Source organism: Camarhynchus parvulus, chromosome 8 (genome assembly GCF_901933205.1).
Source record: "Camarhynchus parvulus chromosome 8, STF_HiC, whole genome shotgun sequence".
NCBI lineage: Eukaryota > Metazoa > Chordata > Aves > Passeriformes > Thraupidae > Camarhynchus > Camarhynchus parvulus.
The window spans coordinates 1436415-1453126 of record NC_044578.1 but is presented as its reverse complement, the minus strand read 5'-3'; the positions used below and the strand labels follow the sequence as shown (position 1 = coordinate 1453126).

At 47.7% G+C, this 16712-nt stretch overlaps 1 protein-coding gene across 2 annotated transcripts in view; it reads left to right on the top strand.

The window, feature by feature from the left end:
- Positions 1-16712, top strand: part of PDE4B (phosphodiesterase 4B) — a 171585-nt gene that overhangs the window by 29156 nt on the left and 125717 nt on the right. The window contains exon 1 of one of the 2 annotated variants that reach the window (XM_030953134.1): positions 5977-6614. The exons of the other annotated variant lie outside the window; for it this stretch is intronic. Coding sequence (XP_030808994.1) covers positions 6379-6614 — 236 coding nt within the window. The 5' untranslated portion in view covers positions 5977-6378. Of the gene's footprint in view, positions 1-5976; positions 6615-16712 lie in introns of those variants that run through there. 2 annotated transcript variants of the gene reach the window in all.

Genomic DNA, 16712 nt, shown 5'->3' with positions numbered 1-16712 from the left:
CTTTTTTTTATTAGATATGAAACAACCTCATCTCCCAACAGGAATCTAAATAACAGTGGGTTGTTATTAATATTTTTTTTGCCTCTCAAACGTGGGGAATTTGTCATTTAAACCTGTAATTAGGGATGGATTCCTGCTTCTCTTGCTGCAGGAAACTTTCAGGGAAGGAGAAGGAAAATCCTTAAACATGTAATTTATTTCCAGTTTTCTGTTGTGGAGCCATCTTTTAGCAGCTCAGCCTGTGAGGCAGCAGATGCAAAGGCAGGTGGGTTTGGGGGAGTTTTTTTTCCTTAAAGATTGACCAGCTGAACACCATAAAACTTTCTGCTTTTGGGCTGGAAAGATTTTCTTGGGTTTTGTTCAGCCTTCTGTTAAAAGGAGATGATTGAAGGAGGGTTGAAGATTTTTTTATTCCATAGAATTCCAGACTGGTTTGGCTTGGAAGGCATTTTAAGGATCTCCTCATCTCCTGGGACACCTTCACCTATCCCAGGGTGCTCCAAGCCCCAACCAGCCTGGCCTTGGGCACTGCCAGGGATCCAGGGACATCCCCTTTGTCTCTGGGAAGCATCAGCATCCTCACAGATCAAGGGATGATGCTCCCCAAAATTTCTTTGCTGTTCCATTTTTGTCCCGTTAAACCCTGGCTTTGGTTTGGGTGTTCTGGAGATGGGGCTGATGCAGTGCAGCTCAAGTTCCAGTGGTGAATTCCTCTTTTTCAGGTGAAATCACCATTTTACTCCCCAGGGTTGGGTGGGATGGTTTAAATGCCAGTGGGGTGTTTAGGTCAGGCCTAGAAGCAGATTTGCTGCTTCTCTGAGAGAGCGAAAGTAAAACTGGGACTGGGATGGAGTGGAATTAACTAGGACTGGTTTAGTTATGGAATTAGTGGCAGTCACCTGGGATGGGCACAGGGCATCTCCTGGATGTGATGGAAGGGAAATAAAGGAAAAAATGAATTCTATTTTATATTGTTTCCTCTCACCTCAGTCCTTTCCCTGCTCCTCTCCTGTCTTTTCCCTTTTTCTCCACTCCTGTGTCTCCAGAGCTGCTCCATCCCTGCAGAGGTCCCACAAACAAAGGGGTTTGTACACAAAGGGTTCTTTGTGGGTTCTTTATGGGTTCTTTGTGGGTCCCCACCCACAAAGGGTTCTGTGCCACAAACACATCCTTCCCTGCAGGCCCTTGGATTTCCTGGGGATGTTTCCCAGCTTTTCACAGAGCGGCTCCCAGCTCCCCTCTCCCCATCCCTGCCTCCTTGCCCTCTCTTTCCCCACAGCCACTGCTCTCACTCCAAGCCTCGCCTGTCACTCCTTATTCTGACATTTCAATCCACTTCCAGTTCCACATTCAAGCCTCATTCCCTGGCTTCTCTTCTCCTGGCTGCTTCCCTCCTCCAGCTCCCAGCTCCTTGATGTTTTCCTTGCCTTGCTCCAGACATTTCTCTCTCTGATCCTTTTTCTTCGTCTCTGCCTGTCTCCACTGCCGGGGTTGCTGTGATTTATTCCTGGTGCTGCCTCATCCTGGCAGCTCCAGCTGCTGCCTCAGGGGCTGAGCTCGGGATCACATCCCTGTCACTCCTGTGACATTTCCACCACAGATTTATTCTGTGCTCTGCTGCTGGCTCTGTAACCCAGTTATTTTCCAGTACAAGTGACAAATCCTGTATTCTCTGCTCTCTCATTCCTTCTTTTTTTCTCTCTCCAGTCTCTGTGTTGGTTTAGTTCAAGAAGAAGTTGTTGTTTTATAGGGTTTTCTCCTGCCTTAGCTTGGTTTGCTTTTCCTCAAAATCTCGTTTTCCCACCCTCTCCCAAACCCAGACATTCCTCCCTTCCTTTTATTTCCTGCTGGCAATGAGCTTTGGCTGATCTCCCTGCCTCCTCTTCAGGCTCATGTTCATCTCTCCAGAGCTAATGGAGCTGGTTGGCTCCTGGAATTTCTCCCCTGGAATTCCATCATGGATCCTTTCCCAACCCATTTGGCAGAAATCCACCTTAAGTAGGGATGGTGCTGTGAAATCCCATCATGTCCTGGCCCAATAATGGGCTTTTTTCCCATCAAATGTGGTTTAATTTTAGTCTAAAAGGGATTTTAAGGGGTTGAATCCTTCCCTTGTGCATCCTTAGCTTTTATAAATGTTTGGAATTGTCCATCTCTCCTGACCTTTCCAATCCTGAGCCTGATTTGAGCCAAGGAAATGCTGCTGTAGGGGGGGACCTTCCAAGTAATTCCAGAACTAATGAAGGAACAGCCCCTGTTGCTCCAGGAGCACATGGATATTCCATAGATTAAATAACAAATTACTGCACAGCAATTAAAACACACAAAGGGGATCTGTGATTTTTATTGTATAAAGAAAAATCTTAATTTTCAGATTGTTTGGAAGTTTAATAAAGATTTTATTTTTCCTGTTAAAGGGGGGATTCTATCAGCCAGGATTTCTGGAAAGGAGACTTTGTACTTGATTAAAAATACGTTTTCCCCTGGGTTTCCTTGCTTGGAAAAAGAAGCCCAAGTAGCAGCAGCAAAGCAGAATCCCTTGAAATAATTTCTCTAATTAACTTACTGTGGGGCTGGTGGAATCTTTTTGGGATACCCTTGGGATGGATGGAACAGGGGCTGGAGTAAGAGAGGGGAATTCCTGACTGTTTTTATCTAAATGTGCTCTGAGGAAGAATTTTCCAATTGCACTGGCCCTGGCTGAAAGTGCTGTGAAAAGTCAGCTAAAAGCTTTTCCTTTGCTACTGGAGCATGTAGGACACCCCAGAATTCCCTTTTCCCTGGTGCTTTACTGCATCCTGGCTATCAGCACTGGGAACAGGTAAATAATGGTGCTGCTGAGGAAGAAAGATGTGTTCTTGTTGCTTAGCAATTGCTCTCAGCACACTCAAGATCAGCTTTCGATGAGGAGTTGCAGGCTTGGAAATGTTGTTTCCCCCCCTATCAGTTATTTTAATCAAATATATTGAAACTTCCAGCACTTCCAGACTCTTCAGCGAGTTGGGAAGCGGGGATAGAATCTCACCCAAATGCACTTAAACTTCTGAAAGTTTCCTTAATTGTCCTTTTTCTTCCAAGTGGTCTCATTTTCCTGCCAGGCACTTTTCCTTCAATCATCTTTTCCGCCTCCTCAACAATTCCTTCATATTTCTGCTCCCTGTTCTGATGGAATTGTTATCTTGGGCTGCAGACAGTAATGTGTGGGGATGGACAGATCAGTGCAGGGTGTTCTGGGCTCTTCAGGGAATCGTTTTCATTTGTAAACCAGGGTCACTCCAGGCTTGGGATGGACAGATGGGAAACAGCCCTGGGAGGGTTGGGAGTGATGATGGGTGAGACTGGGCTGGATCTGCCCTGCTCAGGTGAGGCCCCACCTGCAGAGCTGCCCCAGCCCTGGGGACAACATGAGCAGCACCTGGAGCTGCTGGAGAGAGCCCAGAGGAATCCATGGAGCTGCTGCAGGGCTGGAGCCAGGCTGGGACACCTGGGGGTGCTCACCTGGAGAGGAGAAGGATCCAGGCAGAGCTCAGAGCCCCTGCCAGGGCCTGAAGGGGCTCCAGGAGAGCTGGAGAGGGACTGGGGACAAGGCCTGGAGGGACAGCACACAGGGAATGGCTGGAAGTTGAAATAACGTAGATTGAGATGGGATATTGGGAAGGAATTCCTGAGCAGGAATTCCCAGATTTGCTGTGGCTGCCCCTGGATCCCTGGCAGTGCCCAAGGCCAGGTTGGATGCTGGGGCTGGGAGCACCTGGGACAGTGGGAGGTGTCCCAGCCATGGCAGGGGTGGCACTGGGTGGGATTTAAGTTCCCTTCCCACCCAAACCATCCCGTGATTCCCTGACCCCCCAGAAGCTCTGATGCCCTGGGTGCTCTGTATTCCCTGCAAACACAGGGAATTCCTGCCAGGACTTTCAGATCCCAGCTTTCCTGCCAGTTAGCTCCAGTGTCTGCTTCTCACCTCCTCTTGGCTTATCCTGGAGTGAAGCAGCGTGTCTGGCCAGAATTCCAAGCTGTAAATCCCTGGAGAAATTGGGAGATGTTGGCTGCAGGGTCCTGTGTGTGGAACACCAGGAGTTGGCAGCGTGAGGAGTGGGAGCTGGAACTCAGGAGAGCTCTGCTGGGACCTTTCCCATGGAATTTTGTCAGGGAAGTGTGGATCCATTGGCACCAGGAGCTGGAAGGTGCTGGAAACATCTCCTGTACTCAGGATGAGCCTTCAAAGTGCTCCAGGCAAGCTGAGCTTGGAGAAGCTCTGGCATTCCAATGGATGGCACTTTGTGTTCCCTCTCCTGCTTCCCCAAGGGGATGGAGCCTTTCTTCCTCCGCCAGGCTCCTCTCCCTCCTCATCAGCTCCATTCTCTGGGAGCTCTCTGCCCATCTCAGCACAGGACCCTGGCCAGTGGGGCTGCCAGTTCATTACTGATTTATGGCTGGCCAAATAAAGGAAGCACTTCCTTAATGGACACTTTGGAAAACAGTTTTATTGCTTTTGAAATGGGATTTCCCTCTACTCTCCCTGCCCTTTGAAAAGCTTTAGGGAAGGGCATGGAAATTTCTCCAGTAGCAGCTGTATCCTCACAAACCCCCACCAACATCCCATTAGAGTTAGAAAGTTCATTTTTACTTCTGTTTGGAACTCCATTGTTTATTTCTATTGGAAATTTCATTTTTTCTTTCTGTTAGGAATCCCATTTTTATGTCTGTTTGGAATTCCATTTTGTTGTTGTTGTTGTTGTTTCTGTTCGGAATTCCAGATTTTATTTCTGTTGGGAATTCCAGCTCCAGAGCATTTGTGTGGATTTGATTCCCCCTTCAGCTCCCAGGCTGCCCTTGGTAACTCTCCCTGCCTATCAGTGGAGTAACAGATCCCAGCCTTGCATGTCAGAATTCCTAAATCATCCAATATTCCCGTTGTGCTGCCGCCTGAAGCTCTCAGGATTAAATCCCACTGCAGTTGCAGTGCCCTTAGCGAGGCTTGGGCAGATATTTAGGTTTATTTGGTTTTGAATAACTGGGACTGGGGCACAGGGCAGGCGGGGTGGGGTGTCTGGGAGCTCCTCTCTAGGGAAGTTCTCTATGATGAGGCTTTGCTGGAAGCTGAGGAAGGCACGCTGGTGTTCCTGGCAGGAGTTTTGGGATATTTGATAGAAAACCCACTGGAGAGGGATTTGCTGTAATTGATGCCTGCGTGGTGCAAGCAGAGTACTTTCCTTGCTTGCTCTCCCTGAGTCTTCCTCTTTTAAAAACATTTCTTGTATTTGCATTTTTGGTCACCTTATTTTAAAAAATCCCTCAGGGAGTTATTGTGCTCTTACACTCTTTGTCTTTAACTTCTTTACCCGAATGTTGCTTTTTATCCTTGGAAAAGTAGAACTTGCTTTCATGGTGTTTACACTGAGATAAAATTCCCGAGTTTTTTTTCTGTTTTAAATACATAGACTTTAAAATTTACTGGAATTGGCAGGGAGCTGCCAGCTCCCCCATCCTTTGATTTGGCAGAGTTTGGACACTTTGGCTCTGCATCCCAGGACGGTGAAGCCTTTCCATGGAGCAGGAATTCCCGCGTGCTTTGTTCCTGCACAACAGAATTCCTTTGTTTTTGTTCCCTTTTATCGCCACTCTTAGCGCTCTCCCATCCCTCCCATAGCCGGGATGTTGGGCAGGTCCTTAAAATCTCCTGGGGCTGCCCCACGCTCCCCGCAGGCAGGACAGAGTCCGACTGTCAAAATAACCCCGAGCCAATGAGCGCGGCTGGGGTGGAGCCAGCGCCGTGCGGGCAAAATAATTCTCAATGAGAGCCCGGCCTGGGAGCGCAGGATGCGCGGTGCCCGGAGCTGATCCTGAAATCCCGGCTCTGTTCGCCCGGGGAGGGCGGGATGCTGGAGCAGTGCGCGATTCCCTGATTGATCCCTGAAATCCCAGCCGTGTTCGGTCGGGGAGGGCGGGATGCTGGAGCAGTGCGTGATTCCCTGATTGATCCCTGAAATCCCGGCCGTGTTCGGTCGGGGAGGGCGGGATGCTGGAGCAGTGCGTGATTCCCTAACTGATCCCTAAAATCCCAGTGCTGTTCGCTCGGGGAGGGCGGGATACTGGAGCAGTGCGCGATTCCCTGACTGATCCCTGAAATCCCGGCTCTGTTCGCTCGGGGAGGGCGGGATGCTGGAGCTGATGAATTTTTCATGAGCGGCCACAACAACACCGGGAGCATCTTCCCAGGAGAAGCCGGGGCTTTGTGGCAGCGCTGCCGGATCCCGCTGCCGCGGATGCTGCCCGGAGAGTGAGCGGGGGCAGCTCCGCGCTGGCAGCCGGCGCCGCTCGGGGGATGCGCGCCCGTGGCCATCGCTGAGCGCTCGCAGCTCGCCCGGCGCCGCAGCGATGACGGCCAAGGAGCCTGCCCGGGAACTCGCCACTCCCGAGGCCGAGGTTTACATCAGGACTTTCAAGGAGCAGATGCACCTGGAGCTGGAGCTGCCCAAGCTGCCCGGGAACAGACCCACGTCGCCAAAGATTTCTCCTCGCAGCTCGCCCAGGAACTCTCCCTGCTTTTTCAGAAAGTTGCTGGTGAATAAAAGCATCCGCCAGCGCCGTCGCTTCACGGTGGCACACACATGGTAAGCTCTGCCGGGTTGAAACTGGGCTTAAACTGGGTTTAAAACCAGTGGAGCTGTGGTTTGAAGTGGGGAGAAGGAGCGCGGGTCGTCGGTGGGTTCTGCCGGCGGTGAATGGAGCAGAAAAGCAGCCGGGGGATGTTGAGTGCGGGGCCTCGGCCCTGGTTCAGCCGCCGCTCTCGGGAGGAATCCAGCCCTTTATTCCCGGGAACAAAGGCAGCAGCCGGCAACTTTGCCAGGCGCCGTGTGCTCGCGTGGGAGAGCCCGGGGCTTCACTGCAGAGCCCAGGAATTCATTTCATGACCTGTGAATTTATTTAGTAGCCCATCAGTTCGTTTCAGAACCGATGGAATTATTTCAGAGCTTCTGAGTTTTATCTCCAGGCTCTCATGACAGAGCCCAGAAATTCATCTCAGAGCCTATGAATTCATGTCAGAACCCAGAAATTAATCTCAGAGCTTCTGAATTTATCTTGGAACACATTTCAGAACCCAGGAATTCGTTTCAGAACCTGTGAATTAGTCTCAGGACCCATGAATTCATTTCAGAGCCCACCAATTAATTTCTGAGTCCATCAGTTCATCTCAGAGCCCATCAATTCATTTCAGGCCCCATGAATTGATTCCAGGACTCATTCCTGAGCCCATGGATTCATCTCAGGACCCATGAATTCATCTCAGAACACATTTCAGAGCCCAGGAATTCATCTCAGAGCTCCGGAACTCATCTCAGAGCCTTCAGGACACATTTTTTTCTTCACTCTCTCGGCTCAGGGTGATTGGAGCAGGGCACTCGCTGAGCTAAATCCTGGAAAAGACTTGGAGACAGTTTTTGCTGGCTACAAATCTCCCTCCTTTCCACCTTTTTTCCAATGGGAATCCTGTCTGGGAGGCTTCTTTTCCCTCCCCACAAATCTCTAACCCCAAACCGTCAATTTGGGTGCCATTACAGCTGATTGGGGCTGCCTCTGAGGGTCATTTATCCTGCTTAAACCATAAACAGCCATCAAAAGATGAAATAAAATCCAGGAAAATCCGTGAGGATCTCACTGGTTCATTTCCTAAATTTCCTCTTGCAGGATCCACCTTTTAAATCCCAAAATATGCACCAGTTGAGTGTGGGAATTGAACCAGAAAACTTCTGAGTAATGTGAATTTTTTAATCCTTCCTCACACAGCCATATATCCATTACTTTCCCATTCCTTTAGAATTCTGGGATCCTGCAGATTTCCTGCTTTTTTTGATTTGTTTGATGGTTTTGGTTTGTTTTTTATTTAAATCCGAGCGGTAATAACAACCTCAAGCTGGTTATGAGCTGTAGCAGCTCCAGAGTGTTCATGGGGATTTTAATTGCTCAGAGGCACTGGTGTTTAGGGTTATTCACATTAATTCCCTGGAACATCTGTCATGGAGCTCATCTGATCCCAGCAGCCTATCCAGGGAAATGAGGGAAAGATGCTCCAGCTGGGAATTAGGGAGCAGGATGGGACCAGACTCAGCATCTGTGGTGTTTGGTGAAAAAAGAATTCAAATATTTCATCTCGAGATGGAACTTGGATCAACTCGTAAATGAGGTGGGATCCCTCTAAATGGAAAAAAGGGAAGGTTTTCAACTCAATTTTTAGGTGATTTGGAACTGTTTTAAGCTTAGAGAAGAAAGAAAGAAATGTAGAAATTAAGAAAATCAGTCTGAAAAGGTTCCAAGAGTGTTTGAGTGTGAGCACACCCTGAACACAAACCACACACCAAACCCAGCTGAAATTTAATTTAAATATTTCAATTAATTTTCAGTATTTCCCTGTGCTTCAGCATTTCCTTGGAGTGTCTGGAGGGTGTTCCCTGTGTGCTGTGGGTCCAGCTGAGCCCCTGGATGTGCTGGGGAATTTTGAGTTGGGATGCAGGAGCAGCCTCACCTGTGCCCAGCCAAATGCCACTTACGTAAGGTGCCCTTTGTGGGGGCTGGGAAGGAAGGGAAGGAATTGCCTCGGGAATAAATGGGCAGTGCCAAGCCAGGGAATCCATCCACGTTGGATTGTATGGAATCTGTAACTTTTCCAGCCTCCTAACCAGGGAACATCCTCACTCTGGGGGGGTAAATCAGCATTTTCACCACATCGATGCCATTGTTTGGGGAATCTTCTGCTCCTTTTCCTTGTTTCCAGTTTTCTGCCTTCCCTCATTCCTCTTTCCCTTTGAAGTAATGGCCTTTTCCAGGCATTTTCCTGCTTTTCTGACAGTACCTGGCAATTCCCTCCTCCTGCTGGTGCTGATGGAATCTGTGTCACCACAGGCTGCTCCCACATCCAGACAGATCTTGCCCGAAAAAAAAAAGGAAAGCAAATATTGAGGGGGTTTTTTAAAGAATAAGGCCATGATTCAAGTGTTTCCATGATCCAAATGATTCTTTTCCTCGGGGAGAGGCAGTTCCCACTGGCCACGATCCACATGTCACCACAGTGACCTCCAGACCTGTGTCAGCCTCATCCCTGCCTGCTCCAAACCCTGGATCCCATCTCCAAATGCCTCATTCCCACAAAAGAACTGCACAAAACCTCTGTAGCTTTGGGGTTTTCCTCCACCAGGATCCAGCAGGCTCGTTCCTGACTTGCATCTGGCAGTTCTGCCTCGGAGATCCCAGAATTCCAAATGCTCCTTCTTCCTTTGATAATTCCCATCAGATCCCTTGGTGCATTTTGGGGGGATTTTATGGGGAAAAAGGCAGGCAGAAGCCATGGAAATTTTGGACATGTTGAGTTTCCTTGGGAGTGACTGGAGAGGGAGCAGCATGTCCTGGAGGTGGTCCTCAGCTCTTTCTCCTGCCAGCCAAATCCCAGCACATTCCCATTCCACATCCCACAGTCTGCTCTCCCCGACCCCATCCGTACCTTGAGGAATCCAAAGGAATAATTTTAAAAAATATCTTTGATTTTTACACCTCTTCCATCTTATTTTTGCCAAGCAAGAACTTCAAATCATCCATTTTACCTCCATAGCAAGGTCCTTGGCAGTAAAGGCTTGGAAGATCCCAAAATTCGGTGTTTTCCAAGTGCACTCTGCAGTTTCTAACACTCATTCCTTTGTTTTGCTGGATTTAGCCTCAAAATGATAAATAGTTCCTCAAGGCCGGGTTGGACAGGCTTGGAGCAACCTGGGACAGTGGGAGGTGTCCCTGCCCATGGGAATGGGATGAGATTTAAAATCCCTTTGAGCCCAAACCATCCTGGAATTCCATGAATATTTCTCCAACCTAAATAATTTATTCAATTTTTATTTATTTGGGCTCTGCTAAGCTTTTAAAGAAGGGATTTCTACAATATGATGTTGATTGTCTTTTCTTAATTAAGATTTTTGTGGATTTTTCCCAAATTAATTCACATTTAGCTTCATTAATTTAATAACTACCTGTTACCTCATGGATGAAGAAAATACAGAGCAGAAATTAAATCTTAGGAAATTTTGCTCTGCTTTTTCTCTTGGTTACTCCTGAGTGCAACTAAAACACAGCCAGCAATTTGCTGTTCCAAAATATAATATCAAATATAAATAATTTTATTTTAAATCCATCTCTTTTTTTTTTTTTGAAAACGTGCTCTTTTTCATGGCACAACAATCTCCCATGGAAGAATTCAGGGAGTTAATTAAGATGTCACAATCCGATTGAGATTTTTCCAAGCTCTGGTGAGTAACAACGGAGCTCTTGAATTCCTGGAAGCTGCAAAATCCCATGGAGGTGGATGGAAATGATCCAGTTATTGTGTTGGTTTTTGGTTTATGATCATGGAATGGTGCTTCAGAAAGATGGAATTTTGTAAAGTATTTACTTGGAATTGCTGAGGAGAACAGGAGTTGATAAGACCCATGAATTTCTCCGGAATTGATAAGATCTGTTAATTTCTCCAGAGGTTTGTTGCTGATGGAAATTATAAAATCCATTAATATCTCTGGTGGAGGAGCTCAGGTGCTCCTGGTGACTCCCTGGAATTGAAAAGAGCCATTAATTTCTCCAGAGGTTTTCTGCTGGTGGAATTGAAAAGATCCATGAATTTCTGTGGAGGTTTGGTGCTGGTGGAGCAGCTCAGGTGCCCCTGGTGGTTCCCACTCATGGATAAGATCCATGAATTTCTCTGGAGGTTTGGTGCTGTTGGAGGAGTTCAGGTGCTCCTGGTGGCTCCCATTGCAGGGATAAGATCCATGAATTTCTCTGGAGGTTTGGTGCTGGTGGAGCAGCTCAGGTTCTCCTGGTGTCTCCCTGGAATTGATAAGATCCATGAATTTCTCTGTAGGTGGAGGTTTGGTGCTGTTGGAGGAGCTCAGGTTCTCCTGGTGGCTCCCTGGAATTGATAAGATCCATGAATTTCTCTGGAGGTTTGGTGCTGTTGGAGGCGCCCAGGTGCCCCTGGTGGTTCCCATTTGGATAGATCCTGATTTTCTGGAGGTTGGTGTTGGAGCCGGTGCCCCTGGTGGCTCCCTGTGCCACCCCCTGGTGTCCCGCTCTGCTGAGGTGGCCCTGCCCAGCGCTGGCATTCCAGCATCCCAAACCCAAGCTCTCCTGGCCACCTTCTGCCGGGATTTGGCCTGGAGGAGCTGATTCCTGCTTTTGAGGCAGACCCAGTGTCTGTCACTCGTGCTGGGTGATCTCAGAGGTCTTTTCCACCCCTGGGGATTCCGGGGTTTTTCGGGATGTGCTGTTGGAGCCGTTTCCACTGCGCTCCATATTTAGCAGGATGCATTCCCATATCCCAGTGTTGGAAACACCCTTGTCTGTGCTTTGATGAGCTGCTCTGCTTGTGTTTCTCACCCTCTGTTGATGTGATTCCGAGTTTCTTTTCCCAGTTTGGAAAAAAGCAGGATGATTCTCCTGCTTCCAGCAGTTCCTCTTCCAGGCTGGGGCTGGGATTGGATGCGCTGTGTTGCTCAATTCTCCACTGAAAGTTCCAGGAGAAACAAACTGAAGGGAGTAGGGAAAAGGATGGGGGGGAAACCAGAAGGTTCCTCACTTTTTGTCAGCTGAGTGTGTTCTCCCATCTGTCTCCATCTCCAAGGAGAATTCCTCAGCACTTGGAGGAGGGATTGCGAAGGACACGGAGGTGAGGAGGAGACACAAACAGGCCCACACAACAACCACAGAGCCAGCTGTGCCATCCCTGCATCTGCTCTCTCCGGGGAAATTGGCTCCCAGCCCTGGCTGAATCCATGGGAAACAGAAAGGAGCAACTTCCTTCATCCCCCGGCCACATATGGGGGAAAAGATGCTGTTCAGTAGTGCCCAGCTGTTCAGAATTCCAGCAAAACACAACAAATCCTTGGATTAATACTTGGAGTTTGATGGGTTCAGCCGTGCCCTGGGAAGGGGAGAGAGGAAGGGAGCAGATTCCTTCTCAGAGAAATTATTTCTGGAGTTTTAATATCTTTAAACAGGTTTGAATGTCTTTAAATAAGTTTAAATCCCTTTAAATAAGTTTTTTAGTGCTTGCATGTCCAAATCTCTGAGGAATAAATATTCCCAGGGGACCCTGGGTGGCTCAGGCCTGTTTGGAGAATCCCTGGCCTCCAACCCTCACGCGTGGGCTCAACTGAAGTGAAATTTTCTGTAGCAAAAGTGTTTCTCCAGGAGGTTTTCCTGCTGGGTTTGGCTTTGTTGGAAGTGTTGATGTGTGGAACTTCCCTCGTGGCAGCATCCCCACGTTCAGGCTGTGTTTTTGGGATGTTCACTTCCCACATTCGGGCTGTTTTTGGGTTGTACACTTGGCTCCTCCTGGGCTCCTCTTGGCTGCCAGGACAGACTGTGGCAGACTCATTCCTGGTTTATCATCCTTTAGGCACTGTGGGTTGGCTTCACTGCAGATCTCGACATTCCTTGATCCTTTTTGGGTTTTTTTTTTGGTTGTTTTTTCGCTTTTTTGGTTCTGAATAATCCCAGTGTTTTACTTGTATTGTCCGGCATCAGCTCAGGGGTTCCATGGGGATCAGGGGATCGTGGAATCACGAAACCAGGAGGGTTTGGGATGAGAGGGACCTTAAAAATCATCCCATCCGTGGGCAGGAACACCTTCCAACATCCCAGGTGGCTCCAGGTCATCTCCACCACTGCCCTGGGCAGCCTTTCCCATGGATCACAGCCCTTTCCAGATATCCAACCCAAACATCAACTCTCCTCCTGTCCCTGTTCCCTGACCCCCAGCTGTCCCCTCCTGTCAGAGAGCTGTGCAGAGCCAGAAGATCCCACTGAGCCTCCTTTTCTCACATTGTTTTTTTTCCTAGGATTTTCTGTATATTCTTAAAATGTTTTGTACTGCAGTTCTGTTTCCAGAAGCTTTAATGAACCCTGCAGGTAAAAACTGCAGAATGATGAATGACCTCATTAGGTGGAAGTTGCCTTCCCTACCAATAACAGAAAATTAGCTTTTCTGTGTTATTGGATCTGTTATTCCTGAGCTAACTGTAGGAGCTGAGCCTGGAGTATTTCTGAGCCCATTCCACAAAAATGAGGTTTAAGGGGACTCAGAATGTTCAAAGGCATCCAGTCCTTGTAACTTCAAAGGTATTTTCAGATTTCTGTCCCTTAAAGCACCATAGAAGTCAAATGATGTGTTATTAATTAGAGCTGTTAATGCAGCAAACCTTGGGAACATGGACAACACTCCCTGGGATTCCAGGCTGGAATTCTGGGCTGTCTGTGCAGGGCCAGGGGTTGGACTGGATGATCCCTGTGGGTTCCTGTGGTGTCCCAGGATTTTATCCTGCTTTGATAAACAGTCCTCTTGCTTATCTAGGGATTATTTTATTCTGTGGGTTTTTTTTTCCTGAGGAAGATGGAGAAAGAATGGAAGAACATCAAATATGAAAAGTGGAATTTTGGGATGGGGTTGACAAGGAGCATGGGACAAAGCAAAGAGAGAAAGGGAGAAGGGCAAGTAAATCCAGGTCTGGTGCTGTTCATACATCCTAAAATTTTGAGAAAATAAGGAAAATTCATGGCATGAGAAACTCATGTTCCTCATCCTTCCTTATCTCCAAAACCTGGGAATTTATCCTGGAATTGCTGGTGGATATCGGAGTGCTGGACAGCATTTTAAATTTGAGTTTTTCCTGAGTGGCTGACTGAGGGAGGAAAGTTTTGAAAGCAACTGGTAATTATAGAACTGGGATCACCATAAATTAATGATGGCAAGAGCTGAGTATCCGGCTGTTTTCCAAAGCTTTCTCTTGTCCTTAGGGAATGTGTCCTTTTAAATCTGGATTGTCAGGCTGGCTCCCTTAACAGGCTGTTCTGTGGAGCTGCTGGAGGTCAGGGCTGGGACAGGAGCACGAATGGCCCTGGTGTCATCTCCCCCATGGACTGAGCTGCTTCCAGCTACTGCTGGGCTCAGTGTTCCCCTTTTGCAGGAGTTTTCTGTTGGATTGAACCCCCGGATCCATTGGTAAACAAACTCATGGAGAGGTCACAGCCTGTTCATAAATTATGACTTTGGGCTTGGTACCATTGGATATCGATTTCATCTGGAGCCTCCTTCAGCTCCACAGGAGGTGGATAAAAGCAGCAAATGGATTTCTGAGGCAGAGCCAGGGACAGCATTTATGGATTTGGTTTTCCTCTCAAAGACAACTGGGAACAAAGGAGGAATTATGTCCTCACGACAAAAAAACCCACAAAACCCTCAGACAACTCCATTGTGTGTAAGTGATATTTGGCAGACAGACATCCATAGATTTTGAGAGGAGTCCATGAGGAACAATCCTGCTGGCTCAGGAGATTTCTGTTGTGCTGAGATCCAGCTGATCCCACTGGGATGTGGCAAAGGAGGAACAAGGAGGGAGGAGGTGGGATGGGATGGAGAAGATGGCCATGGAATGAGATCTGGGGTGATGAGCAGCCCCCACTCTATACAAACCTGATCTGGAAGGGTTTCCATGGAGGCCAAGGTCTTGGCAAGCTCCTGTCTGGGATCCAGACTCAGCTGCTGCCGTTTTTTCCAGCTTTTTCTTCCCTATAAACACAAGGTTCTCTTCTCCCACCCTGCCTCCAGCAACAACACCTTTCCCAATCACCCAGACCTCAGCCTTTGGTTTTTCTAGCAGAGGTTGATGGAAATCTGTTCTGCTGCACTTCCAGGCTGCCTCCAGAAGGAAGGAGAGAAATCCTGAAATGCTGAAATGTCAGCCTTTGCTATTTTTACAGCCCTTTCCCAGGAAGCAGCTCCGGCTGTGCCGTCTGCATCCCAATCGGGATCCGCCAGAGCCGATTATCCCTGTTTGCCTTGGCCTTGTCAGTTGTTGTTTTACAGGGAAAAAAGCTGTTGTGGCAACTTGGAAATGCCTCAGTTGGTCAGCCCGGGGTGAGCGGAATGGGAATAATCCTCAGCTATGCTTGGAATGCATCAGGAATTTTGGGGAGTAGCCTTGAACCTTTGGATTGGGATTTCGTGGGTTTGAATTCTGTGAATCACAGAATCCTGGGGTGGTTTGGGTTGGGAGGGAGCTTAAAGCTCATTCCATGGGCAGGGACATCCCCCAGTATCCCAGGATGCTCATCCAGCCTATCCTTGAACAATTCCATGGAGAGCCCACACCACTGGGATTCCTTGGCAACAAGAACCAGGTCTCCAAGGAAGGTTAAGGAAAAAACATCAGGTCTCTGTGGGATGGAAGTCCCTCCTGAGAGGTTGTTTTGTGGGGTTTGTTTCTATTGTTGGGAATTCACTTTTCCCCACTAACAACCTTTGACAGGGAGCGCTCGGAGTCATCTCCAGCTGGGCTTGTGGGCTCAGAACAGCTAAAATTCGTTAAAAGGACGTTAATCATAAAGCAAAACTTGAAAAATATTGTGAATTAAGCTCATGGGCCTATTGTGTAATAACAGATGGAAAAATGAGGAACTCTCCTTGTGGGCTGGGCTGACAATTGGATTTGTCAGAGAATTCCTGTTGATCCTGATCTGGATCACTCATCCCCATCACTTCTGTCAGTGGACATCATTCACACTCAAATACCATTCATGCTCGCATTTCAGACCAGTCTTTTTATTAATTTTGCTTTTAATTAACTTATTTTTGCTTGTTATTTAAATCTCAAAAGCTCAACTAAATGGAAAACCAGGATTTGCTACAGTGCTGGGAGGTGGGAGAGGAACATCAGTGGTGGGACTTGATCTTAGGGGTCTTTTCCAACATTTCTGGTTCTGGGATTTTAAGGAGCAGGAGATAATCAAGCACAATAATTAGAGTTGCTTCATTAACGGTGTAAATAATGAGGATGGAAGCAAGCTCAGAAATATTTGGGGCTGATGTTTTAAATACTCATTTAGAGTTTTGTGCGTGGCAATATGAGGGAAATATCCACAAATCTCGAAGAGGTGGAATTTATGAGTTAAAATTTACAAAACTTGACAGTCAAAACTGGTGTGAACTGGGGGTAATTGGAGAGGTCAAGCTGGAGATTCAAATCTCAGGCATTTTGTTGTCTCTTGGTTGGGTTTTGTATTAATTTAGTGCTTCCCACTGTGTTTTACTGTTAAAAATCTAATTTTCGAGTTGTTCAGGATAAATTGCTCTCCTAAACCAGCTCTTGGCTTATTTCTGATTTCTCTAAATGAAGGCAAAGGGAAAGAAACTCGAACTATTCAATGCTTCAAAGCAAACACTCCCTGTGCAAGCAGAACCCCGGGCTGGTTCCAGCTGTCCCGCGGTGGGAGGCAATTCCTTGGGGAAGCAGCGATTTGGGGACAGTGGCAGCAGCCATTGTCACATCCCAGGGAAGGGAACGGGCCCGGGGAGCAGTGACACAAACTGGGAATGGCATTGCCCGAGGCACATCAGCCCCTGTCGGCTGGATTGGATTTTGCAAAGATAACAAGCTGAGCTCCAATTTTTTTTTCACTTCCATTCATGGCTCAAGGAAAGGGAAGAGAAGAAACTGAAACAGATTATTAAATGTGCCTTTTAGCCCGGGATCACTCCAGGCAGAAGGCAGGATGCCTTAAGGAATATCTGGGAGAAAAATGCGTGTTTAGAGAGGAAAATAGAATATTTAATGTGGTTTTGTTCAGTTTAAAACGACTGGGGGCTTAGGGAGAGCATTTGGCTAAATAGCTGATGAATAATT